At 38.4% G+C, this 26913-nt stretch overlaps 1 protein-coding gene across 10 annotated transcripts in view; it reads right to left on the bottom strand.

Annotated features, from left to right (window-relative positions):
* Positions 1-26482, bottom strand: part of RCBTB2 (RCC1 and BTB domain containing protein 2) — a 46141-nt gene extending 19659 nt beyond the window's left edge. The window contains 10 exon segments of one of the 10 annotated variants that reach the window (NM_001131702.1): positions 1691-1833; positions 2862-2969; positions 3108-3266; positions 3821-3987; positions 6295-6445; positions 6675-6830; positions 12974-13038; positions 13384-13479; positions 15746-15844; positions 26235-26300. In NM_001131702.1, coding sequence (NP_001125174.1) covers positions 1691-1833; positions 2862-2969; positions 3108-3266; positions 3821-3987; positions 6295-6445; positions 6675-6830; positions 12974-13015 — 926 coding nt within the window. In that variant the 5' untranslated portion in view covers positions 13016-13038; positions 13384-13479; positions 15746-15844; positions 26235-26300. 10 annotated transcript variants of the gene reach the window in all.
* Between the last annotated feature and the right edge of the window lie 431 nt (positions 26483-26913).

Raw genomic sequence — 26913 nt, forward strand, 5'->3', positions numbered from 1 at the left:
TTTTCTCTCTCCCACCTTGACGCCCCACAATCCATCTGCCCCAGTGAGAACCTGAATCAGAAGCCTTGGGTGTTCATTCTGGATCAGGGACCAGCAGTGCAATGCAGCAAGTCACTGGTGGGCAACGATGGCAGATTCTGTGAGACTACGGACGGATATGCTAAAGTTCTGGGGAAGTGTAGGAGCACCATAAAAAGTAATGGGCCAGGCCAGGCGCAGTGGCTCACACCTGTAATCCCAGCACTTTGGGAGGCCGAGGTAAGAGGATCGCTTGAGCCCAGGAGCTACCAGCCTGGGCAACGTGGCAAAATCCTGGCCCTACAAAAAAACACAAAAATTAGCTAGGTTTGGTGGCACGCTCCTGTAGTCCCAGCTACTCCAGAGGCTGAGGTGGGAGGATCGCCTGAGCTTGGGAAGTCAAGACTACAGTGAGCCATGATTGCACCACTGCACTCCAACCTGGGTGACAGGGAGATTGTGTCTCAAAAAATAAAAATAAAAAAATAACAGGCCACACAAATCCATCGTTTTTATTTCCATGTCATCTTTATTTAATCCTTTAACTCTGTTTTTCAGTTTAAATGTTAAGTGTCCCTACCAGCTGAGGCACTTTTGTGGTTATTCAAAGCCTCAGGACTGTCCCTTCTCTTCTGAGGAGCTCTAAGCTACAAGATGTGTGAATGAACAGCTGCAGGCATCTGCCTGCACCACCTCCTGCCTCCATTATTGTCCCTCCTCCCAATTCTGAAGGGGCCAGGGGTCTTAAATTTTAAGGTTTTTGGAGAAAAAAGTTTTATTTAACCTATAAAATTAACCTATGTTAAATTGGTTAAATAAAACTTTTAAAACATAGGTTAAAGAAAGTCAGCCAAGTTCGCAATACTCAAATGAAAACTGAGGCAGTTGAAAAATGACAATTTGGTTCTTCATTTTCGTTGTTAAGTATTCCAACAGAAAATTAGAAAAGAACTGCATATAAATGTGAGCTAATCTGTCTGTATATTTCTTTTAAAATTAAATATAATAAAGATACATGCAGTAAAAACAGCAGCATTCATTTCTACAATGACTGCAACCCTGGTTTAAAAGAAAAGATAATGAAACGTTTTTGCTCTATACTACTGTCAAGAAATGAAAAGTGAAAAGGCAGCGATCTGACCATGCTTGAGAAATTCCAAAGGCTTTCAAAAATATCAGAATAATGTGGAAACTAATTCTGGATGTGCTAATTACATAACACAACCTTGCAAACAAGTGCACAAAAGTAAATCTTAATTTCCTGACCAGCTTTATACCCCACGCAAGGTACCTTTTCCTAAGCCAGGGAAGAGCGACCTCGAATGTTATTGACACCCCCTTAAGAATGTAAAACAGGAAAAGGAGGAGGGCAAAAGGGTGATTTGTAAGGCAGAAGAGTAACAGAACAGCTGTTGCAAGTTTAGTCACTGCAGTTTGCTTAGAATAGCTGTTGGAGGTATAGATGAAACATGGGTAAGTGAAAATAGCATATTTAACATACAATCAACCTCCCCAACAATTCCAAAGCCAATTTTTCTAAAGGAATAAATACTCTTGTTAAATAATATTCTAACACTAGCAGTACATTCCCCACCATTCTCTATATATCTAAGTCCTGTTTAATCACAATCACCAAAGACCAGTGTGGGGACTGTGAAAATGCCCATGTTACCTGTCCTTTTCCACAGTGACAGGAGTAGGATAGGACTGGTTGCTTTTATTGCCAGTGCCCAACTGCCCATAAGAATTGGCGCCCCAAGCATACACTTGGCCTTCATCTGTCAATACTAATGTGTGTGCGTAGCCACAGGCGACCTGGAAGGAAAAAAAATCCACTCAGGACTGCAAATAGAAGCAATTATTTCACTGCTTCCACAAAGTAGGTTAAGAATCAAAAATGAAAAAAAAGAAAGGAAGAGGCAGCCTACCTGTAGTAGAGGCAAGCATTAAGTTAACCAACATCCTTCCAGAACATGTGGGCCAGAACTGCAGTAAGATTGCCATGAGTTCCCTGGCGTGAGCACCTGCCCCAGTTCACTGGAGCTTTAATGCTCACAGAAATCAAGGGGTATGAGTGGAATGTAAGAAACAGACACTCGTATTTTTTAAATAATTATTTTCTTTTTTGATTATAAAAGTAAAACATGTTCAATTTGAAAAATATAGAAAAATATAAATATAAAAGTACTCTGAAGATCAGAGGCTTTTTTTTCTATTTCTATATAGACATAGAGATATGCACCTATAGCATTTTTTTACTGATCATGTTGTATAAGCAGTTCTGTATCTCGCTTCATTTTATTTACCATTACACATAGCAGTTTTCCACATCATTAAAAATTCTTTGTATACAATACATCATCTCCAGCATATATACTTGGCATAATTTATCTAATCATTAACTTACGATTTGATTAGTAAATTCTGTTATACCTATTGTTTTTTATTAAAGTTATCCTTTTTTTATATGTATATGTATCTTCTTAACTAATTCTGTAAGACAGTTACAGGAATTGTTGGTTCCTCAGGGAAATTCCCTAGGAGTAGAACTACAGGTCCAAGTGTATAAAGGCTTTTAAGGCTCTTGTACGCTATGCCAAAGCTTCTTCAGGAAAGCTTGTAACAATTTATATTCCAAAAGGTATGTGACAGTGCCCTGGAACAGAAATTTTCTGAACAGCTGCAATTTAATTCAAGGAAAAAGAGATTTAACCTTTACTTTAATGAAGACATTCAAGCAGCTAAACTTTTCATCCTGCCAACAAATCTATGTTTTTAATACATTGATATCTTTGCCAGTGAAGACTTAAAAATACACGCACACAAACTGACAGTGGACGTACCCGCTGGACACGGATGCCTTGCAAAGCTGCCACTCTGCAAGGGGTTGGCTGGTTGCCACTATTGCCAAGTCCGAGCTGCCCGTTTCCGTTGTAACCCCAGACATAGACCTGAGAGAAAATGAGACCCTCAATCCTCTCAAGAGACAAATGGCCAGCAAGTTGTCTGTTATGTGGGACATACCATACTGGCATGAGACTCATGTGGCAAACACGGTTTTTAAACAAGATGTAAAATAACTTCCTTACCTCCCCCGTGTCTACTACTGCCATGCAGCACATCTGCCCACACGCTATAGTCACAACTACTTTATTTTGTAGGCAGCCAGTGACTCTTCGAGGGATTGGCTGATTAACTGTTGATCCAGATCCTACCTGCCCAGAGTTATTATAACCCCAGGCAAATACCTGTTTAAAGGAAAGATCAGTAAATGAAACACATTAATTTATAAAGTGTCTCAACTGGACACTGACATGTACTTGTGGCACCGAGTCTTTCCTCTCAAAGTGCTTCACATTCATAAATCCTCACAACACAGGCAGAGAAGTGTTTACAAAATTCATTCTTACACAATGTACATGATTTTATAAAATTAGGTTATTGGTGTTATCTATACAAACCGTAACAATTACTATTAAATAAAACGTAACACAAAAGTATCTACTTTGCCCCAGCCATCTTTTCCAGCATTTGGGGATTTTTCTTATTGCAAATAACCTCTTTACTACAGCAACAGAGAAGGAACAACACCTCCTTTTAAATTTTGCAATTATGGAAGACCTTACTACGTACAGGTAAATGTCACAACATCAACACCCTGACTGTGAATTGCTACCAAAAATAAGGCTGAATTTGAGGGAGGTGGTTATTTTAATCAAATGATTGTATTTCCAGGACTACTATAGAAGTCTACATAATCTTATTGAAAAAAATCAATGAGCTTTATGCTGACTTTTCTCACCTCTCCATCAGATGTTAGCACCAAAGAATGGTAAGACCCACAGGCAACTTCAATGACTTGTTTGTTTGACAAATTAGTAGAGATATGACAGGGCACTAAACCATGATTAGTTGTCCCATTGCCCAGCTGGCTGTAAGCATTATGACCCCAGGTAAAGACTTCTCCTTCTGAAAATAAAAAGAAAGACAACCAGTTTTTACAACATCTACTTCGTTATATGAAAATATATGTAGCACAGCTTCCACAAATGAAATCTAAAAATTCAGGTGCAAAAAGCTAATCAACTTCCCCATTCCACCAAAGTCATTCTACAAAAGAATCTATTTGGAAAGTATAAACTGCATTCTACCTCAAAGCAACAAGGTGAAATGTAAATGCATGCAGTTATAATAACTGGAAAATAAGTTTTTAATAAAGAGCAGAGAAAAGGCTGCTGGGAGTAATAGCAAAAACATTAGAATGAAGTCAAAAGATTATAAGGCCACTTAACTCCCCTGGGTCTTAATTTCCTTATCTTTAAAATAATCACCAAGTTGATTTTTAAAAATCTTTGTTATTATTTATTGAGTAGCATAATATACAGAAAAGTTTATAAAACATATATGTAGCTTTATAAATTATAAAGCACACACCCATGTACTACTACTTAAGTCAAGAAATATAACCTTATAATCACCCCCCAAAAGGCCCTCACATATGCATCTTGCATACAAATGTTTAGTTTTTCCTGTTTTTGAAATTTAAATAAATGGAATCATACAGTTTGTACTCATTTCATCTGTATATTCCAGCGTGTTGTCTCTTTGTGTTATATTCTGAATAATGACTTCTCATTCATCTTCCAGTTTACTAATTTTACTAATTTGCTGTGTTCAAACTGCTACAAAATTTGTCCACTGAATTTTCATTTTGATAATCATATTGCTCATTTGGATCTTTTCAAATCTTCTATAATCCCTGCAGATTATCTTCAAGCTCATTTTAATTTCTTCAAACAATAAATACAGCTGTCTTATAATTGGTGTCTGATAATTTTAATGCCTGATATTTAGTAATCCGTTCTTGCTGTATGTTGTTTCTTCTGGTTCCCATTCATGGTACCTTGTTTCCTTGCATAGCAAGCCCCCCTTATCTGCAGGAGATACATTCTAAGACTCTTGTACTGAACCTGTATATACTGTTTTTCCCTATACATATATACTTATGATAAAGTTTAATTTGTAAGTTAAGCATAGTAAGAGATTAACAACAATAACTAATAATAAAATAGAACAATTACAAAATGTACTGTTCACAATATCACAGATAGAAGATTTGTTCTTACCATAAATCTTAACAACCTCAGCATGGAAACTCTCCATTTTTCATTTAAAGCAAGAACTGTATGGTTTCTCTTTGGCACATCCAAATTGCAAGCATCACTACTCTTGCACTTTGGGGCCATTATTAAGTAAAATAAGGGTGACTTGAACACAAGCACTATGCAACCAAGACAATCAATCTAATAACTGAGACAGCTACTAAGTAACTAACAGGTGGGAGTGTCTACGGCGGAGATGCTGGACAAAGGGATGATTCATGTCCCAGGTGGGATGGAGTAAGATGGTGAAATGTCACCCTACTCAGAATGGCACACAATTTAAAACTTATGAATTGTTTATTTTGGAAATTTTAAATTTATACTTTCAGACCACAGTCAACTGCAGGTAACTGAAACCTGAGAAAGTAAAACCAAGGATAACGGGCGACTACTGTATATCTGGTTATCTCTGACTATGTGCTGCTTATTGCCACTGAACAATTATTTTGGTTAATTCTCTCAGGCCAAGGATAAAGGCGCCTTCCCTTAGAAAGGATTTGCATTAACTTCTATCATGCCCTTAAGGCACTTGCCATCCAGTACCTTGAATAAATTCAAGGGTTGAGATTTGTTGGACCGTTCAGTCTTGATGTGAATTAAACTACAAATCCATGGTTACGACCTTCTGGGGAGAAGTTTTATTTATTTTCTTCCTTTTTTCCTCCTTGCTTCACTCAGAGCAAGGAATTTTTCTAGGCAATCCCTTATGAAGCGGCTAATCCCTACTACTAACGCCAACTACAGCCATCAGTCATTCTTTAGTGTAAGAATCACAAAATGCTAAGAGTTGGTGGGGAGATGTTGGATACAAGGTTTAGTCTTTCAATTCATAGATCAAGAATCCAAAGTTCAGACAGACTTGCCAAAGTCCACAATCAGTTTGGCAGTGTTTACTGGGCTTATAGCATTGTCGTTCATACACCTAAAATGCCAATGATTCCTAGATTCCATCTGCCACATCACCTTATGCTGGCATTCAGATACATTCATGTTTAATGGCATCCAAAATATAGTCAATTTCACAGGAAGAGCTAGCAACTCTCAACCAATTAAACAATGTTCTCAAGGGCAGCTGCAAATAAAGTTGAAATTCTACATGGGGTTCCTAGGTTACCTGTTGTTGCAAGGACAATATGTGGACCACTCCCATAGCTGAGGCAGGCTATTTTTTTGCCATTTAAAGAATCCAGTCTCCGAGGTTCAATGGTGCTCTGGACGTCACCTAACCCCAAACAGCCACAGCAGTTTGTGCCAAGCACAAAAATCTATGGGAAAAACCACTGTTAGTTCAAGCAGTTCTATTTCTAACAAATCTATAAATTACATCCAAACAGGAATCATCTTCCTTAAGCAAACTGCTTCTTTATATAATAAATAAAACCTAATTTCCATGCTTTTTTTTTAACCTTTTATTCCTTAGTTCCCCCAAGATCTTCAATTTGGCAAATCCATTTCTAAAAATGTGAGTAGCTGATTTATTTTCTTCAAAATTACCTCATCATTTACTGTAGTGTATAAAACTTCATTGCCAGCACTGCCAAAGACACAAGCCTGACGAATTAACTGTAGTTCTTCCTCAGAACAAAGGGAAAAAATTGGCCACTTTCCCACATCTAACATCTTCAAAGATGACAGAGTAGCCTGTACTGGCTGAAAAGGAAAAAAATATATGTTGAAACGACAAATTAAAAAGTGAATTTTCTCTGCCCCTTCAGTTCTGTAGAAGAGGGCGAACACTGGTTTTGGGAAGAACAAACTGCATCTATTTTCGAGAGGCCTCTCGCAGCTGCAGGGATTGCCTCTGTCAGCTGCTTCTGGGCGGTTCACAGCCATCGAGCAGCGGAGGCCCGGATGGAACCAGGTCTCCGCTACTCATTGTCCTCAAGGACACAGGAGTCATCCAAAGCTGGGCTTCTGGGAACTGAATGTTCAACAGATACTTTAAGTGTTGGCTATGTCTTAAAAGTAGCTGTGGAAACTAGGCTGGTTGTAAAAGCGAGAGAGAGAGAGAGAGAGAGCTGCCATGTCATCTGCTGCCTAAGTCAAGAACAATGCTTGGTAAAGAACAATGCTGAAAGTGACACCAAGGAAAATGGTCCAAAGTTTTAGTTCATGGGCAAGCTTTACCTGGCCTTCAGTTTGAGGAACTGGTGGGTTTCCTCATCCCTCAAGCAAGTTTGGGAGTTGGCAGGAAGAAACACCCAGAAAACACGTGTACTTGTTTGTTAAGGCAGCCGTAACAAAGTAGTGACAAGCGAGGTGGCTTAACCAACAGAAATTTACTGTCTTATGGTTCTGGAAACTGGAAGTCCAAACTCAAGGTATCAGCTAGCTAGCTCCTTCTGAGGGCTGTGAGGGAAGGATCTCTTCCAGGCTGTGCTTCTCTCAGCTTGTGGATGGCTGTCTTCTCCCTATGTCTGTTCACATCATCTCCCCCCATGCCCTGCATATCTCTGCATCTAAATTTCCCCTTTTTATAAGGACACCAATTATATTGGATTAAGGTCCAACCTAATGACCTCATCTTAACTAACTACATCTGCACTGACCCCATTTCCAAATAAGTTGCACTGTGAGGTACTGGCTGTTAGGACTTCAACACATAAATGTTGCAGGGTCACAATTAACCCCCTAACAGCATACACATTAAGATCATGAGCACCCACACTCCTATAAGAGCAAGTTATAAATTTGTTTGAAAGAGTTTTACCTATTTGCTACTTTGGAGGCATTTTTACTGATACACTTTTCAACTTGCCAACATTTTGAAGGTTATAATAAGATACATAAACAGCCAATATGTCTATCAAATGGCATGTCTGCTATTTCCCACAACATCAACAAACTTATACATTATTTAAAGCAACAAAGATTTTCTAAGGCCTCTCTTTCCCATCAGTTATTAAATCAACCTTACTGGGAATGCGGTCTGGTGTATAACTGACTGAACTATCCACTTACCTTCTACAGATCTGAACACCTACTTGTCCCTTCCACCTTAGGAGAGCACAAGTCAGCAACTCTGCTCTTCTCAAGTCCACACTATTAACTTAGTAAGCCTCCCCTGTCCTCATTAACATGAATTTCTCTGGGGCCACCTTCACAGACTCCTGAGTACACTTCAGGAGGACAGAGACGGAGTCTTTCACCACCATGTCATCCATCCCTTGAAAGGAGCTAACAATGCAATACCTACCATTGTGTTGGTTAATGAACAAGTAAATGAATGGCTGTGACTCATTTCCAGACTCACAGCCCTCCTTTCCATCCCATCCTCTGTAACTCCTTCACATGGAAGCCATTCCGAAAACTGGGCCCCAAATCCCTGCTCTCGGCTCCAGAGCTCCCCATTTCTACTTCACCTGAGCCATATCATCAAACACAACTTTGTTACTAAGTCCTCAAACTTCTAAGTTTCCTTTGGATCACGGTCAACAGTATTAACTTGTATCCAAAGTAAAGTCTGCAGTCAGTAAAGGGAAGCTAGGATGCTTGGAGCAGCTGTCCCAATGGCCACTGGACCTAAAGCAAAAACAAGCAGAGCCACCAGCTTTTTTCTTGTAAATAAAGCTTTGTTTTCAGGTTTCTATCTTTTCTGAATAATCTTCATGGCACTATTGAATGCTGTAGCTAAAAAGAGCTCAAAAGATAATTTTCTGAGAAACCCAAAGAAACCCCAGAGAGGAGCTGCAGTGGGTTGAAAGGCTTCCCCCCAAAGTCCAGATCCACCTAGAACCTCAAAAGGTGACTTTGTTTGGAAATAGGGTCTTTGCAGATGTAATGAGTTAAGACGGAGTCATACTGGATTAGAGTGGACCCTACATCCAATGACTATGTCTTTAAAAGAAGACGAGAGGGCACACAGTGACACACAGGGAAGAAGGTCAGGTGACAACAGACACAGGGACTGCAGTAATGCATCTGGAAGTCAAGGAGCAGCAAGGATTGCTGGGGGCCACCACCAGAAGCTGAGAAGATTCTTCCTGAGAGATATCGAGGGAGCATCGCTCTGATGATGCCTTGATTTCAGACTTCTAGCCTCCAGAACTGTGAGAAAAGAAATTTCTGTTGTTTGAATTGTAGTCATTTGTTACAGCAGCACAAAGAAACTAACAAAGAAGACAAGCAGCTTGTCCCTGCTATCGGCATCACCCTGTGAGTTAATGGCAGAGCCTGTACCAGGGCTAAGCTCTCCTGATGCCAAATCTAGTCATGTTCCCTCACGTGTCACTTGGATCATAAGACCTTGCCCTAAGAAAGACACCTTCTATTATCTTTTGGGCAACACCAACAGTTGGTTCTCCCATTCACTTTTGAAACAGTGCTTACTGTTTCTGCATCTACTTTAGTTACAGAGTACTTTACAAAAAAAAAAAAAATATATATATATATACATATATATATATCTTAGAGGTAGGAAAATCCACAGGCATTTCCTACAGGACAACCTTAATTTGGAATTTGGAATTCAAAAAAAAAAAATCTCACGTATGTAAGAAGTTCCAGTTATATGCAAGTGTAAAACTATGTCCCCAATTTTATTATATATATAACTTTAGGAACACAGTGTTCTATGGTGATGTTACATTAATCGAGGAATCCAAGAATCTTTATTTAAAATTTGTATTTCTTCTCTGTGACATTTGGTTTACTGAAAAAAGAGCAACTTGCCCAAGGCCACAATAGAGCTGAGGATGGAATTTTGTTACGTTAGTTTTTAGTTAAGCTTCTACTTTAAATTACCCCACCACCCAATATCGTGAAGAAATCTTATTTTCTATGAGGTCTTCATTTTTAATTTTTTTCCTATTTTAAGTCTGTAAATTTCCAAAAGAACAAGGTTTAGGAAGTGGAACAAGTATTTAACGCAGATGTTAATAATCTAATAATGTCTATATCTTATTTCTGATCTTCACAACAATTGTAGGACATAGATATTATTCTCATGTTACCTATGAGGAAACTGGGGCACAGGGAGACTAAGTAATCTTTCAAGATCACTAGCTTCTCAGTAGATGAGCCAGATTAAAGCCCAGAGTTCTTTCCACATATCATCTGATTGTTGAGTAAAAAGTTCACATAAACTATGATACTGCCTGTAGACCTAGTGTTTGCTTGCATTTGCAGGGCTTTGGCTATTCTCAGACTCCTTAAGGAACAGGCAATAATACCTACCGTGGGTTGTCTTCCACAAACAGCACACATGGAAAGATACAATGACTGACTGATATTTCATTTTTCCCTTGCAAGCAGAGTTTTATATTTCGTCCTGCTCTGCTATAAAATCAAATGGTTTTCTGGATGTCTAGAATCAGGCTGTAAATTCCAGCCAGCTCTTACACACCTGTCTACAAATGATTAGTTCTAGGTTTTCTTCCTGGTCCACCTGTATAAAAAACCTATGGTACCCAGCCCGTAACTCTACTGGCTACTGGGATTCCAATGTGTGTGTTTTCTTTAATGAAACCTCCAGTCTGTAAGTTTTATGAAATGATGCTACAAGTCAAGAGAATGTGGGATCTGATAGTATCATTGACTAAGATACAAAAATAAGACATGATCATTCCCTTCAAGGAGGTCACAATTTAATAGCAAACAAATAATTACAATATAACCTAAGTACAACAGAGATGTGAATACATTGCTTTTAATTTCTGGCAGAAGGCTGGCTGTTGGAAGTTAGTCATCAAAGACCCAATTTTTAAGTTTGTTAGGGCAACTATTACTTAGGGAACTGATGACTAAATTTATAAAATGCATGTATTTGCATTTTTTGAAGTACATATTTAATACAGGCTGAGCATCCCTAATTCAAAAATCTGAATCCAAAACCCAAAACTTTTTGAGCACCAATTATGATGTTTGAAGGTCCTGCTCAAAGGAAATGTTCATTGGAGCATTTCAGATTTCAGGTTTTCAGATTAAAGATACTCAACTGGTAAGTATAATGCAAATACTCTAAAATTAAAAAAAAAAATCTGAAATCCAAACACTTCTGGTCCCAAGCATTTCGGATAAGGGATACTCTACCTGTGTCAGTCTCAAGGAATTACAGCATCTTTGTTCACAGAAGCAATACACATTCTTCTGTCCAGCACACTCATGAAACAATGTAGGATTCACACAATAGTCCCCCGTAGGAGCCTCAATCTATCTGCAGCCATTCTGCATGACAGCAGCTGTCTCTGCAGAATGACCCAATCAACTCCGTGCCCAACTGTCAAGGAAGAAACTGGCTGAGCAAGAGCCAAGTATGGTCAAGAGAAAAATCTGTATGGGGAATAAAGCACTACTAAGGAACGAGAGCATGGCAATATGGTGTCCCTAGAATTCAGTCCTGGTTTGGCACAGGTAACCCTCCTTACTGCAAATAACACTACTGCAGGTGATAATTAACCCAGGCTGGCTTTCTTTTACTACTTTTCTCACATCTAGCCCACCTCCTCTTCCTTCAAGACCTGGCGTTTGTTTGAGAAATGTCAAGTAGTGAAATTTTAATATTAGCTCGAGGAAAACATAATTAAGGAAATAAATCTGCCACAAAATTAGAGACCAAATTGCACCTTATTATTCCTTTGAGTGTGTGATACCTGTATAACTATGCTTCTCCAGCAATATGAAGAATCAAGTGTACAACCATACTTCACTTAATTATAGACAACTATCAAGTTGTTGCAATTCAATTTAAAATACAGTGTATTTAAAGAGAATCAAAATTACATTAGGCATACCTAGCAAAAAAGAGTTAAGAAAAAGTGCCAACACCTCACCTTTTGAGTACCTTCTAGCATTATAACACTTGGTATATATTCATTATATCTTATAAATATATTCACTATATAGTATTCATTATATTATAAATATTCATTCATTCATTATAACACTTTGTATATATATTTGTGTATGTTCAATCACTATGTAGTAATAATACAGTAATTTCATTGCTGATTTGGTGAATCTATTCTTTAGTTTATGAAACCTGTTCCTAGGAAAAATTCGGAATTTTTTTGTTAACATTTTTGTAAGACTCTCGAGTTCTACACATTACTTTTATAAGCTACTTTTGGACTTTCCTACAAGGGCTCACAAATGAACACTTAAGTCTGCACATGGTAAAGCTACAGTTTAGTTTCAAAAGCTTTGCCATCTTTGTACACGATGCTTGCTTTGCATAATTATTTACAGTTTTATTGAATTTTGACCTGATTTTATTAAATAATAGTGACAGTTAATATTAAGCTGTTAATAGCAATAAGCAGATATTATGTAAATTCAACAAAATAACACGAGATGGAAATCAATACGCGTGCAGGAAGATATGAGGCTTTTAACATCAACTGGACACTGAGTAGACTTAAGTTGGTTGACTGTCATGTTCAGATGTGATGAAGAAAGAAATTAAAGAATGTCTATGATGAATTGAGAACGTATCATCTAAGATCAGACAGTTTATAATTTTAAAAATCTCTGGGAATGGGATAAACATTGATCAACTCATAGCCTCTTGCAGGCCAGCACTGTCTGAAAGTAGGGGATGGCCTTTGCGCCTCATCCGTCACTGTCACCATCTCTGGGAGCCCTTTCTCTGCACCTGAGGTATATCAGTTCCCTGCTGGCCCCTTCAGCATTCTCCATACCCACAACAATTATCTGTTGGCATCTCAGTGATTACACTGTGAGCCCCTCAAAGATAGAATCTCATTGATTTTCCTATTGGTGACCAATAGGTGCTTCATGAAGTATGTTTCATGCAACAGAACACACATGCTCCAAGGGCATGATTTTTTTCTAACCTTGCCACTGTCTCCAGAGAAAAGAGGAAGTTCTTCTTCCATATGGACTCAGTCCTGGGCAGTCCCTGAGGAAAAAGTATGTGGTAAAATCAGGATCCCTTATGTTCGATGGAACCAGGCAGGTTAAAATTACTTTACTTCTGATTAGCAGAGAAAATAAGCTAAGCTCAAATGTTGTGAAAGGAAGATAAAGGAATTCAGCTTTAGGCACGGGAATTAACAGCTATAAAACTCCAAAAATGTTTTAACTGTTCTGGAACTACTGGATGGCCTCTTACGGGAATCTTCCTGCTGAGGTCTGAAAAAGTAGTCTCAAAATATACATGTGTCCTTAACTCTATAAAGGAAATGAGTAGAAAATTTTCATTTCAGAGTTGACTTCCTATGATAAGGAAAAATAAATTTTAGACCTTTGTCAACTTTTCTCTGGGATTGGAAATTTCCAAATCACTGGGAAGAGCAGACATCAATTCTCAGCTCCACAGAAGAATATATGATTTGCTAAGCTGGAAAAAAAAAAAAGGAGAAATGAATGAAAATGATGAAAAAATGAATGAATGAATGTGGCTTTGTTATTCTGGACTTAATGAAAAATCTGAAACAACAGCCATCAAATATGTAGCAATGCACGAAATGTTCTTGCCTTAATAACCATGCCCATATCACCTACTTTCTACCAGGTAGAAGTAACAGCAGGAGCAGCCCTAGCAGAAGCTATGCAATATGTCTGGACTGTGGTTTAATCATTATGTAGTTAACTATTTCATCATTAAAAATAAATAAAAATAAAATATTCTCTCTCCTCCAAAAAGCAATTTAATAAGGCTGTATTTAATGATGTTGCTTTTTCCAATTGACGAGGTAGGGTCTATTTACTTAAATACAATCTATTATTTCAGGTACTAACACCAGAACATTTTATCTGGTATTTTCTACAGTAGAGTGAGAGCCTCATAATAGACAGATAAAAACAATAATCAAAATACGGCCAAGTCTAAACAGTGTTCCTTATCAATGTCTTCTATGCCCTTGATGATATTAGTAATTTTTTTCCTCAGCTATAAAAAGATCTCTCAGAATACGAGAAATCATAATTTATTCAGAATTATAATAACTTAAAATTATGAAAATTAATAGCAAAGTATTACTTTCTAACATTTGGAAACAAGTAAAAAAGATATGCTTGCTTTTAAGAAGATTACTTAGAAGTTCTCACTTAAAAATTTATAAACTGATCTGATCGACAATATGGAAAGATATTCTGTCGTTTTAATTAATACTTACTACATATTATCTATGGCATCTTAGCAGATCTGTTAAAACCCTAATTTTCTCTAAGACCCAGCATGACTGCCACTGAGATTTACATCAGTGTGGATCCTGATTACCCAAATGGGCTGGGACCTCTTCTCTGTATTTCCACAGCACTTTTTGTTTTGTTTTTAACTACACTGATGGAATTTTTCAAATTCTGCCTCATATGACAGTTATTCTTGTATGATGTACCTTCTCTATTAATTGGTAAGCTCTTCAAAAGGGCAGACGATGATTCCTTCATTGCTATAACCCACAGCCCAAGGCTCAGAGTAAACGCAACGTATTCATACAAAGCATCCTTAGAACCCAGTTTTTTGTATATTGGAACTGGCCTGTAACCAAAGTTCCCTCTCCTTCTGCCTCATCCTACCAGGAAACACTTTTTCCATATTTGCCCCAAGTTTACTGGAATAAAAAATAAAAGGAGAGGAGAAGAAAGAGGGAGAGAAGAGAAAAAAGGAGAAGGGACCAAGTAGAGATGTGACTGCCCCTCACTGCACTACCTTAGGCCCCTTTTGTTCCTAGCAGAAGGGAAATCTTGCTAATGTGCTAAAATCATGAAAAAGTGATCCTGGGCTTTTGAGTAGGAAATAACCTCTTTTCAGTGTCTTTTATCAATTTCAAGCATAATTAAACTCTTTAAAATTAAAATGGTGGGAAAACAGGCCATTCTGTTTATCTGACATCAGGTTAAGACATAATTGTATGTATGTCATGGAAATTACCACATTCAAAGAAATGACGTGCAGGATTCAAATTCAATGAAATGTCAGATTAACATAATTTCATATTTGTCAATCAAAAAGTCCTTCAAGATTTAAAAATTTGTCAAGATTAATTACTATTGTATAATACTATTAAAAAGTGTTTTGAATTTTTTAGCATTGTGGGAGATGGTTGGCTTTTTTTTTTTTACATTATTTCAATGTGATGCATACATAATAAAGAAAACTATCATCCCCAATTTGCACGTATAGTTTGTGCAATACATGTGGAGATTACCTTACCCTGTTATCCATGTGATTTCACCAGGCTATTAACGATATGTTGATATACATACTTAAAATAACAATTCACAATATACATACAGAAAGCCATATCCATGATGTGATAAAATGTATTCTAAATAACAACAGCAATAACAACAGTAAAAATAAAGTTATTCTGTGCCAGGCACTAAGTGCCTCACCTTATCTCATTTAATCTTTATAATATCCAAATGAAACAGGTTAATCATTGCCTCCATTTTATTCACACATTTCAGTAACGTGACCAATAGTCACCAACCAATCAGTGTCAGAGCCAGTATTTGAACCAGGACTATTCCAAAGCCCTTGTTTTGGGACCCTCCACTGTATTTCAGGGCTAGATACTTCAAGTTTTTCTTGTGTACATTCTCAACAGTTTTATTTTATACTGACTGGCTGGGAGCATTCCCTCCAAAAACTTTTGTACCTGATTGTTTTAAATTTCTGGAACCCAGTATTCAGTCATCTTTAATCCTGTTCTTTTTAGATCCTTGTAAAGTTGTCTTCTAGAGCAAAGTTAATGTGACTGGAAATATAAATACACAAATAAATTCTATTAGAGAAAAACAGAAGGAAAAGAACATACTATCTTGCACATTTAACAATCCATTCTTTATCTGAGAAAAATACAGTTTAAAAATTGTATCTGTGCTATCTACTATTAAAAAGTCAGCAGCAGAGATGCTCTATTATAAAAATACTAAAGTTATAAAATATAACTTTAGAATATCATACTTTATAAGCTTCAGGAGAGGGTTTCAACAATTTGGACACTGAAACACATGAAAAAAATGCACACTAAGGAGATTTTAATCTACAGTATTTCCATATGGAAAATAAAAGAGAATCCATGTGGAAATGTAAAAAAAAGCAAAACTTTCAAACTTTTAGAAGTATAGAAATATATTTATGACCTTAGAGCAGTTAAAGATTTCATACATAAGACAGGAAAGCATAAAACACAAAGAAAAGAGCAGTAAACTTGAACAAAGGGAAAAATATGCCACAGAATGGCGGAAGATATTTGTAACATACATAATGGACAGCTTGGAAAGGATCCATACACAAAATATATAAAGAATGCCTGCAAATCAGTAAGAATAAAACAAACGACACAATTCAAAAGTGAGCAAAGGATTCATGCAGTTCACAGAAGAATAAATTAATAAATGTATTAAAAGATACTCAAGTTCACCATGTTATTTATCATCGAAATGCAACCACAATAAGAGATCTCTTCTATCAGATCATCAAAAGTTAAAGGGAGACAATGCCTAGTGCTGGCGAGGATGTAGATGAGAAGGCACACTCATATATACTGCTAGAAGGAATGTAAATTGGTACAATGACTTTACAGAACAATTCAACAATATTTAGACCACAGCAGTCTTTCCATCTTTTTTGATATGTATATACAACTGAAACAAAAATTTCACAAAATAATTCTTACTCCTCCTACATGAGATGCTTGATATCTTTTCCATTTTTCTACTTTATGCTATTGTATTCTACCCTACTCTACCCTATTTTATCCTGTTCAATTTCATTTTAAAAGAAAATGCTGATCTCAGCCCACTAATTTCCAGATCACTAACAAGTCCTGCAATTTTAGCAACACTGCCCTAGATAAACTCTAGAGCATACACACAAATATTCCCAATAGCAAAAAGCAAGAAAGAACGAATTGATCAACGAAACCAATAAACTGTGGCATATGCATACTATATAGCTATTAAAATAAATTATCTAGAATCAGAACAGGTGTATCTACAAAACAATGTTCACCAAAATCACTAAGTCACAAAATGATACATATGGTATACTATTTGATAACATTTTAAAACATACAGAAGATAGTACTATTTTAATGTGTTATAGATACCAACATATGTATGGCTAGACTTTGATGGGAATTTTTTCATGGGGAAGTTTTGGTGGAGGAAATACCAAAGATAAAAGGTCCCATGTAACTCTGTCAATGAATTGGTATGCTACGGCTTTTCCGTCTGACAAGATGGTTTTCAAGATTTTAAGCTTAAATTAATCATCTCAGGATGGAGAGATTAAGGTTACCCAATGTTAAAGAAAATAAACTCTTAAAATGAGAATTCTATCATTCTAATTTTGCCTTTACCAAGGACATGGAAATTCAATAAACGTTTGGTAATGAAAACTCATAATTTCTTTAGCCATCTATAAAATAAAATTGAATCAATACCCTACGAAGGCCAGGCATGGCGGCTCACACCTGTAATCCCAGCACTTTGAGGATCGCTTGAGGCCCCCAAAAGTTTGAGACTAGCCTGGGCAACATAGGAAGACGCCGTCTCTACAGAAAACTTAAAAATTAGCTACACGTGGTAGTACACACCTGTAGTCCCGCTACTCGGGAGGCTAAGATAGATGGATCGCTTGAACCCAGGATGTCGAGGCTGCGGTGAACCATGATCGCACCACTGCACTCAGCCCGGGTGACAAAGATCTTATCTCAAAAAATAAGAAAAATAATAATTTTTTTTTAATGAGCTATGATCACACCACTACACATTAGCCTAAGCAACAGAGCAAGACTCTGTCTCTAAAATAATGAATATAGCCTCGGCGCGGTGTCTTACGCCTGTAATCCCAACACTTTGGGAGGCAGAGACGGGAGGATTAATTGAGGTCAGAAGTTTGGAGACCAGCCTGGCCAACATGGTGAAACCCCATCTCTACTAAAAATACAAAAATTAGCCAGGCGTAAGGGTGTGTGCCTGTAGTCCCAGCTACTTGGGAGGCTGAGGCAAGAGAATCACTTGAACCTGGGAGGCAGAGGTTACAGTGATCCAAGATCACACCACTGCACTCCAGCCTGGGTGACAGAGTGAGACTCCATCTCAAAAAATAATAATAATAAATAGATTTTTTTAAATAGGAGGATTAAACGACATATCCAATGAGTAGTATTTGTACTATTGTACCTGTAAGAAAAATCCAAAATAGTTAAAAAATGTTTAATATCAGTGTATTAAAATGGCAAAAATGTGCTTTCTACTTATGGTCTAAATCTGCTTACAGATGTCCCCCTTTTCTGCATAGGAGGGCAATGTTTTTTGTAGAGCCAGGGCAGAAGCTGGCAACAGTATTGGGAAGATTTTCTTCATAGTGACAGTGTTACAGCATAAGATCATCTCATATCATCTTGCTATTGGATGACAGTAAAGATTATCTTACTATCTTACTATGTGTTACTTTATTAGTTTTTCCCTTATATGTTTGTTTTGGGATATATACTTGGCTCATATATATTTATATATATATATATGATATATAGTTATTTATATTAAAAGGTGCTTTGTTCTTTGCAAAACAGTCTCTTATGTATTTCCTCATTTTATTAAAATGAAACCTAAAATTGTTTTTACAGAATCTTATTGTGCTAATGTTTGCCTCACAATATAAATAGAAAATGTAATGATAAGTACCCTCTCCAAGCAGAAGTTCCTGCCACTGATCTCTGTCTTTAAAGGTTCCAAATGGGACACTCGGTGGCCAGTAGTTCAAGTCTGTATAAAAGTAATGTTTCAAAGCCAAATATATATCAAGTAAGGTAACCTGTCACATGACATTTCCTATTTTAGCTGTTTTCCTAATTGTACAGTTCACGAATTTATTTTTAAAGTATCCCTGTTTGGGGCAGATAACTCCTTATTTCTATATATTCTATGTTGAGAGTTTTCTCTACACTCTTAAAAACTACACAGTTGAAGACTACTGAATAAGGGGACACTCTTTTGATAATGTGATAAACACATTCATTCTTAATCCTCACATAAAGTCAAATAATTCATTTCCCTGTGCAAAAGATATAACAGGCAGTCTGTACATATTATTTTTGGTAAAGTAATCAGTATTAATCAGTGTATCTGCTACACAATGTGTTATATTACTCGGTAATACCTCTGACCTAAAAAATGAGTTAAGCTGATTATGGGACATAGGTTCATTTGCCTAATTCATTCAACAAATATTAATTCAGTGCCTGCAGTAGGAACTGAATTGAAAGCAAATACACGAGAGCAAACAGAATAACGTAGAGCAAAACAATATCCAGCTCTCTTAGGGACTTCTGTCCACATTACCCCAACCCAATGGTAGGTTTTAAGTACTGATATTTTGCAGTTAATCAGGGGCTTCTAAATGCCAATAATTCTTCTTTAGAAGTGATTACAGAAGAAGGGGTGAAAAAAATAGCAATTCCTGCAGAGAAGTCCCAGTATTACATATTTTAAAATTCAACTTAACGAGATCAACTCTAAAGCTATGCTTGAGAAACACATTAATATTTTTAGAATTCTCTCAATATAGAACTCTATGCTTAAAATTATCCCATCTGGGTGGGTAACACATTTGCTGATGCTTTTATAATCAAAAGAAACAGAAAATTAAATAATATCGATGTCTTTTAGGGCACCAGCATGCAGTTTACAGCATCAGTGTGCTAATGAGCTGCAGACCACGTAAATTTCAAAAGGATAATGATGGTTCCCAAATATATCCTTAGGTGAGTCATTAGATAGTATCTTTAATAGCTTTTTAAGGGTCATCTTCAAGTTATAAATAATATAAATACATATACAATAAAACATGATCCCAATTTTCACTTGCAAAAAGGGATAGTGTTAGCTGTAATGTTAGCTCCACTTAGATGTCTAAAATCAATGACAAGTAACAGTAAAATACCTACGTGGCTAATTAAAATGGAACAATTATAAACAGGACGGACAAAACTAAAACACTAAAAGCATAACTAAAACTAGCACACAACCTCAAAGGAAATGGTATTGCCATATGTTCATGAAAAACAGAAAACTGTTGTGTAGAACACAGAAACACTGTTACTATTTTAATTATTTGTTTTTTTAAAAGTTTTCCAAATTTCAACAAGAGTGATGAATTAGATCTTCAGTACAAAGCAAAGTGGTATTTAATTGAAAAGATTACTGAGCTTGACAACTTCGGTCTTTTCAGCCACACACAGCAAAAGTGTCACTTTCAAATATGAAAAATAACCAACATAAATGATAAAAATATTTTTAAGTTGTTATATGCACTAATGTGAGTTGAGACTTGAGATCTCATTTGTAAATCCATTTTAAATCTAGGTCCTTATAGATTTAATCCGATTTTTCAAAAAAAAATCTTAACACACCTGCTACAGAGATCCTAATTGTTAAAGATCTTTGACCCACAGCATATATATTCCTTCAACATGGCAGGCCCTCTTGGCCTTGGCTCATTTCCACTTGAGATCGGTTTTGTTCAGTATTATATACATGCATATACACAGCATAATACAGGACATATTATAATGTAGTCAAAATTTGTTTTATTCACATACCATCTCCTACTGGTGCTTGTTAGCTCAAAACATCTTCCATAGGGAGATATACATAAGAGCTATTAGCTCAGGCCAATTAGCAAGGCTGAAGACATAAAAGAAACCCGCTCTAATGTCAGATTAATGCTGAAAAATTATTATGGTTTAAGTTTCCTGGAAACCTTCACGTTGTTAGAATGTGATCACCATGTGAACTGGATACATGTTCCTTCCAGACAGTGAAAGCTGGAAGTATCATCTCAGCCTTCCATTGATGGATATTATGAATATCCCTTACCAGGAGGCAAGCTATCCACTCCTTTGAAGTAAAATCTCCATGTAGAACTCTCTTTTAGTCTTTAACAAGAGTCCTTAATGTCACTCTGTAACCCCAGTAATTCCTGGTCTCCAATCTGCCTTTTCCTGGACAATTTTAATCTGTAGCAATATTTATTTATTTATTTATTTATGAGATGGGTCTTACTCTACTGCCCAGACTGGAGTGCAATGGTGTGATCATGACTCACTGCAGCCTCAACCTTCCCGGCTCAAGTGATCCTCTGACTACATCCTCCCAAGTATCTGAAACTACAGGTGTGTGCCACCATGCCTGGCTCATTTTTTTTTTTGTTCGTTTTTCTGTAGAGACAGAGTTCTGCCATGTTGTCCTGGCTGGTCTCTAACTCCTGGGCTCAAGAAGATTTGACTGCCTCGGTCTCTCAAAGTGCTGGGATTACAGGTGAGCCACCGTGCCTGGCCTGATTTGTAGTAATTTAAATCCAAGTAAACCTCAACAGTAGCAGTATCTTGGGGCATTTAAATTTTACTTTAACCACCGATAAAACCAAACTTGAATATGACAATTTCATAGGGCATAAGCAAATTCCACGGATTCCTTACATTTATGGTCCTAGATTAATAATATTTTGGTGTTTGAACAGAGTATTTGTAATCTATGTAAGTAAAGGACATGAGGGGAAACACACTTTACTTTCTAAAATTATTCTTCTCCATCACCCTCTTTCTCTAAGCCTTCTTTAATTATGGATTGAAATTTAGTTAGGTCTATCTGGTTCATTCAGATACCTCTAAGAGAGGTCATTTAATACCTTATAGCATAACATCACACCAGGTGATTTAAGCTCCTCTCCTACACAGTTTCAAATACAGAAAAGCAATGACCATGCTTAGAAAAGATCTTCACTAGTCATCCACAATCAGAGGGACATTTAGAAGCAATTGCAAAAACTGTGGAGACAACATACAGTTTTTCTCAGCACAATTTACATAGATGTCTGGCTAGCTCTTCCTTGTAAAAGTCCAGCGTCTTCATTTGATGTGCTAAGTTAAACTATAAACTCCTGAATAATTTGAACTCTTATTTGGGAAAAAAATGTTTTTTCACCTATATACTATAAAAAATGGTGACATTTATCACAAGGGTCATGCTGTGGGCTCCCATAAAAGACATTGTAGAGCATGATAAAGAACGTTTTCTCCCAGAAGAAGATTTATTTCTAAAACCCAGTTCTCCATGTTAAACATAACCTTTGGTTCATCCTCAGACTCACCGTACCCATGATGTTTAAAACTGCAACCCCCACCTGCACTCCCAATTCCCTTTCTCTGTTCTCCTTTTTCATTTTTTCATAGCATTTGTACTTTTCTAACCTAATATACAAATATGTTTTTTATCATTCTTTGCTAGAATGTAAGCTCCAGAGGGAAGGGATCTTTGTCTCTTTTGTTCATTGATGCATCCCAAGCATCAAGGACAGGACCTGATAGAAAATAAATTTTTGTTGAATAAATGAATGAATCTAGGTTGAGTTCAGTACAAAAATATCTCTGGAGTAAGTTAGTTTCCCATTTTATTTCTACAATTAACAAATACCTTCTGAGCTTCAATTATGGTGGAGATAGACTGATCATACCCTTACAAATATGTAATATCAGATGGTGATTAAGTGCTACAAAGCCAAACCAGCAGTACAAGAGTTTCGAGAGCCAGCCGGTTTAGGTGAGGTAGTCACCTCTCTGAAATGATGGCAATTGTTTCAAGACTTAAATGAAGTTCTGTGCCATGGAGATTTGCGAAGAGTGGTAAAGTGAGCATTGAGCATACTGGAAATACCAAAACGCAGACGCCCTTGGGTGAGGGTCCGCTTGGCGAGCCCAGCAAGAGCAATAAGGCCTGAGTGGTGGAGGTGGGGTATGCAAGAACGTATCATTCTTGTGTGTGTGTGTGTGTGTGTGTGTGTGTGTGTGTGTGTGTAACAAACTCTAGAGCTTTATTTCACATTATCGTTTTTTTTTTTTAAAGAAAAGTCTAGGACCCGATGTCTTTATTTATGGATTCTACTAAGCATTTAAAGAAGAATAAAAACCAATTATTCTCAAACTGTTACAAACATTTGAAGTGGAGAGAATATTTTCAAACTAATTTTACCAATTTGGCATTACCCTGATACCAAAGTTAACCAATGGCACTATAAAAAGTAAATTACAGGCTAATATCCCTGATGAACACAAATGTAAAAATACTCAACTACATAGTAGCAAACCAAATTTTGCAGTATGTTAATTGACTCATACATTATGATCAAGTAGTATTTATTCTGTGATGCTAGGAATTTTTTTTTCTTTTTATTATTATTATTATTATTATTATTATTATTATACTTTAGGCTCTATGGTACATGTACGCAACATGCAGGTAAGTTACATATGTATACATGTGCCATGCTGGTGCGCTGCACCCACCAACTCATCATCTAAGTTCATATGGAACCAAAAAAGAGCCCGCATTGCCAAGTCAATCCTAAGCCAAAAGAACAAAGCTGGAGGCATCACGCTACCTGACTTCAAACTATACTACAAGGCTACAGTAACCAAAACAGCATGGTACTGGTACCAAAACAGAGATATAGATCAATGGAACAGAACAGAGCCGTCAGAAATAATGCCACATATCTACAACTATCTGATCTTTGACAAACCTGAGAAAAACAAGAAATGGGGAAAGGATTCCCTATTTAATAAATGGTGCTGGGAAAACTGGCTAGCCATATGTAGAAAGCTGAAACTGGATCCCTTCCTTACACCTTATACAAAAATCAATTCAAGATGGATTAAAGACTTAAATGTTAGACCTAAAACCATAAAAACCCTAGAAGAAAACCTAGGCAATACCATTCAGGACATAGGCATGGGCAAGGACTTCATGTCTAAAACACCAAAAGCAATGGCAACAAAAGCCAAAATTGACAAATGGGATCTAATTAAACTAAAGAGCTTCTGCACAGCAAACGAAACTACCATCAGAGTGAACAGGCAACCTACAAAATGGGAGAAAATTTTCGCAACCTACTCATCTGACAAAGGGCTAATATCCAGAATATACAATGAACTCAAACAAATTTACAAGAAAAAAACAAACAACCCCATCAAAAAGTGGGCGAAGGACATGAACAGACACTTCTCAAAAGAAGACATTTATGCAGCCAAAAAACACATGAAAAAATGCTCACCATCACCGGCCATCAGAGAAATGCAAATCAAAACCACAATGAGATACCATCTCACACCAGTTAGAATGGCAATCATTAAAAAGTCAGGAAACAACAGGTGCTGGAGAGGATGTGGAGAAATAGGAACACTTTTACACTGTTGGTGGGACTGTAAACTAGTTCAACCCTTGTGGAAGTCAGTGTGGCGATTCCTCAGGGATCTAGAACTAGAAATTCCATTTGACCCAGCCATCCCATTACTGGGTATATACCCAAAGGACTATAAATCATGCTGCTATAAAGACACATGCACACGTATGTTTATTGCAGCATTATTCACAATAGCAAAGACTTGGAAGCAACCCAAATGTCCAACAATGATAGACTGGATTAAGAAAATGTGGCACATATACACCATGGAATACTATGCAGCCATAAAAAATGATGAGTTCATGTCCTTTGTAGGGACATGGATGAAATTGGAAATCATCATTCTCAGTAAATATCGCAAGAACAAAAAACCAAACACCGCATATTCTCACTCATAGGTGGGAATTGAACAATGAGAACACATGGACACAGGAAGGGGAACATCACACTTCGGGGACTGTTGTGGGTGGGGGGAGGGGGGAGGGATAGCATTGGGAGATATACCTAATGCAAGAACGTATCATTCTTGTTGCTTTTACCTGCTGCTTAATAACACGCATGTACTGTCTAGCAGGAAATAGATTACATTTCACCTAGAGTACTCATTCTCTGAGCCTAAGTGGCTCTTCTATTCCAGCCCCCAAATATCTGTATCAGCACATCATATAAGATTACAAAGCACACAGTAATGACATTGTTAGAAACTCTTCACAGGAGCCCCAGGAGTCACGAAACTGACTTAACTAAGACCCGCTGTCTAGTAAGGTGTAAAACCCAGCAGGAACGCAATACTAGGAAGGTGCAAAGCCAGGAGGCTCAATAAACGTTAAACAGTGACTGTCACTTTCGAGTCTGGGGGAAAGAGCAACGATCCAGAGCACTGTTTGTGAACTCAACCACTTTTATTCAGCTCTGACAAGGTAAGTCGCCAAGCGCAGTACAAAGTAGCTCCACGAAATGTGTTTTGTTATAGTCCTGGTCTCGAACTGTTGCAACATTTTATGTAATTTTTGCAAAGAACAAAAGCAAAAAGTTCATTCTAAATTCGCCTTCCAATTCAGTTCTTTCTCGCCAAGACGGAGCACTTGGAAAGTTTTCAATGTCTGAAAACCTCTATTTCCAGGGCTGAGCAGAGCAGTATGTCGCGGCTTAAGACACTCGGCGATTTCTTCCCATCCCTCCACAGTTCCAAAACGGCTTCGCCTAACAAAGTCAAACTTTCCGCGCTATTCCTGGACATCAGGACCAAATGTCGAAAGCATATACTGCCACTGAGTTAGCGAGCCGGTCCGGGGCCCGGGACCTGGGGTACTAGATTTATGAGAAGGGAGCCTAGGGGTCGAGGCCACAGAAATGAAAACATCAGCAACCTATGCAGTGCAGCGAGTGGGTTAGGAAGGAGAAACTTCAGGCAAGACGCTCCCTTGGGACCTGTGACGCCCTCCCAGCCACACCTGACGCGGGAGCTTAGGAAGAGAGCGGCCTCCGGGCAGATGATCACCCTGGAACCACGCCAAACGCGACCCCTACCAGAGGACTCGCGCATGCGCAGCGCAGCCTAGGCCGGCGGCCTGGGCAGGATGTAGTCGCAGAGCAGCGCGCCGGGCCCACGCCAGCGGAATTGCGCATGCGCAGGGCCGCCTCTGCCTGCGGCCTGGGCTGGGTGTAGCCCCAGAACCTAGCTCTTAACTCCCGCCAGCAGGTTTACGCATGCGCGACGACGCCTAGGCCTGTGGCACGGTCGCGGCTCTAGTCCCCTGGGCCCCTCAGCGGTCTCTGGCGGGGAGGCCGGGCCGCAGGGGCGGGGAGGGGTGGCCTGCCCCAGTGGTACCTGACAGCATCCCACGTCACGGCCGCGATCCCCCTCGGCCTCCCACACCACTCCTCCACCCTCTTACCTCCGCGCAGGCCGGAGCCTTGTCCGCTCCGCCTCCTGGGTAGCGGTTACTGCACGGTCAGGGGCCCGGCGCCGCGACGAGTTGGCGCCTCCCCCTGAAACGGCCCGGCCTCGGCGGGATGCGCTCGGGTGCTCGGCCGAGAGGGAAAGGAAGGGAGTGCAGACGAGGGGAGGGGGCTGGCGACGGCGTCTCGCCCCTCCTCTCCTCCCTAGGCTGCCCACCGCCGCCCCTCCCCTTTCTCGCAGACGCCCCCTCCCCTCGGAGTTGACCCCCGGGAGTCTCCCATTGGGGCCGCCTCCGCTTTTCCAGGGAGTTCCTCCGTGGGTCACCCCCACCTTCTCCAGGGTTATGTTCTCGCAAATTTTGGGAATTTGTGGATACCCGACCTAGAAGGATGAGGCGTGTATGATGCTGAGAGCAACCTTTTCCACAGCCTCTCTCCTCCAGCCTTCCCCAGCTTTTCTTCTGTTGCTGGCCCCTCTATCTGGGAGCTCCGATCACTTCACGTTTTCACCCCATTGCTGTGGGGCGGAAGTCTTGTAAACCCCTATAGTACAAATGCTGAAATAATGAGGATGTGTGCTGGGGGGTTCAGGGGGATGACCTCAGTTACCTTGGGGCCAAGGGCTTCGGAAACAGCCACCTTCTCCCCTTATTAGTGTATTTTGCAGTAATTTAT

The sequence above is a fragment of the Pongo abelii genome, chromosome 14 (genome assembly GCF_028885655.2).
Source record: "Pongo abelii isolate AG06213 chromosome 14, NHGRI_mPonAbe1-v2.0_pri, whole genome shotgun sequence".
Lineage (NCBI taxonomy): Eukaryota > Metazoa > Chordata > Mammalia > Primates > Hominidae > Pongo > Pongo abelii.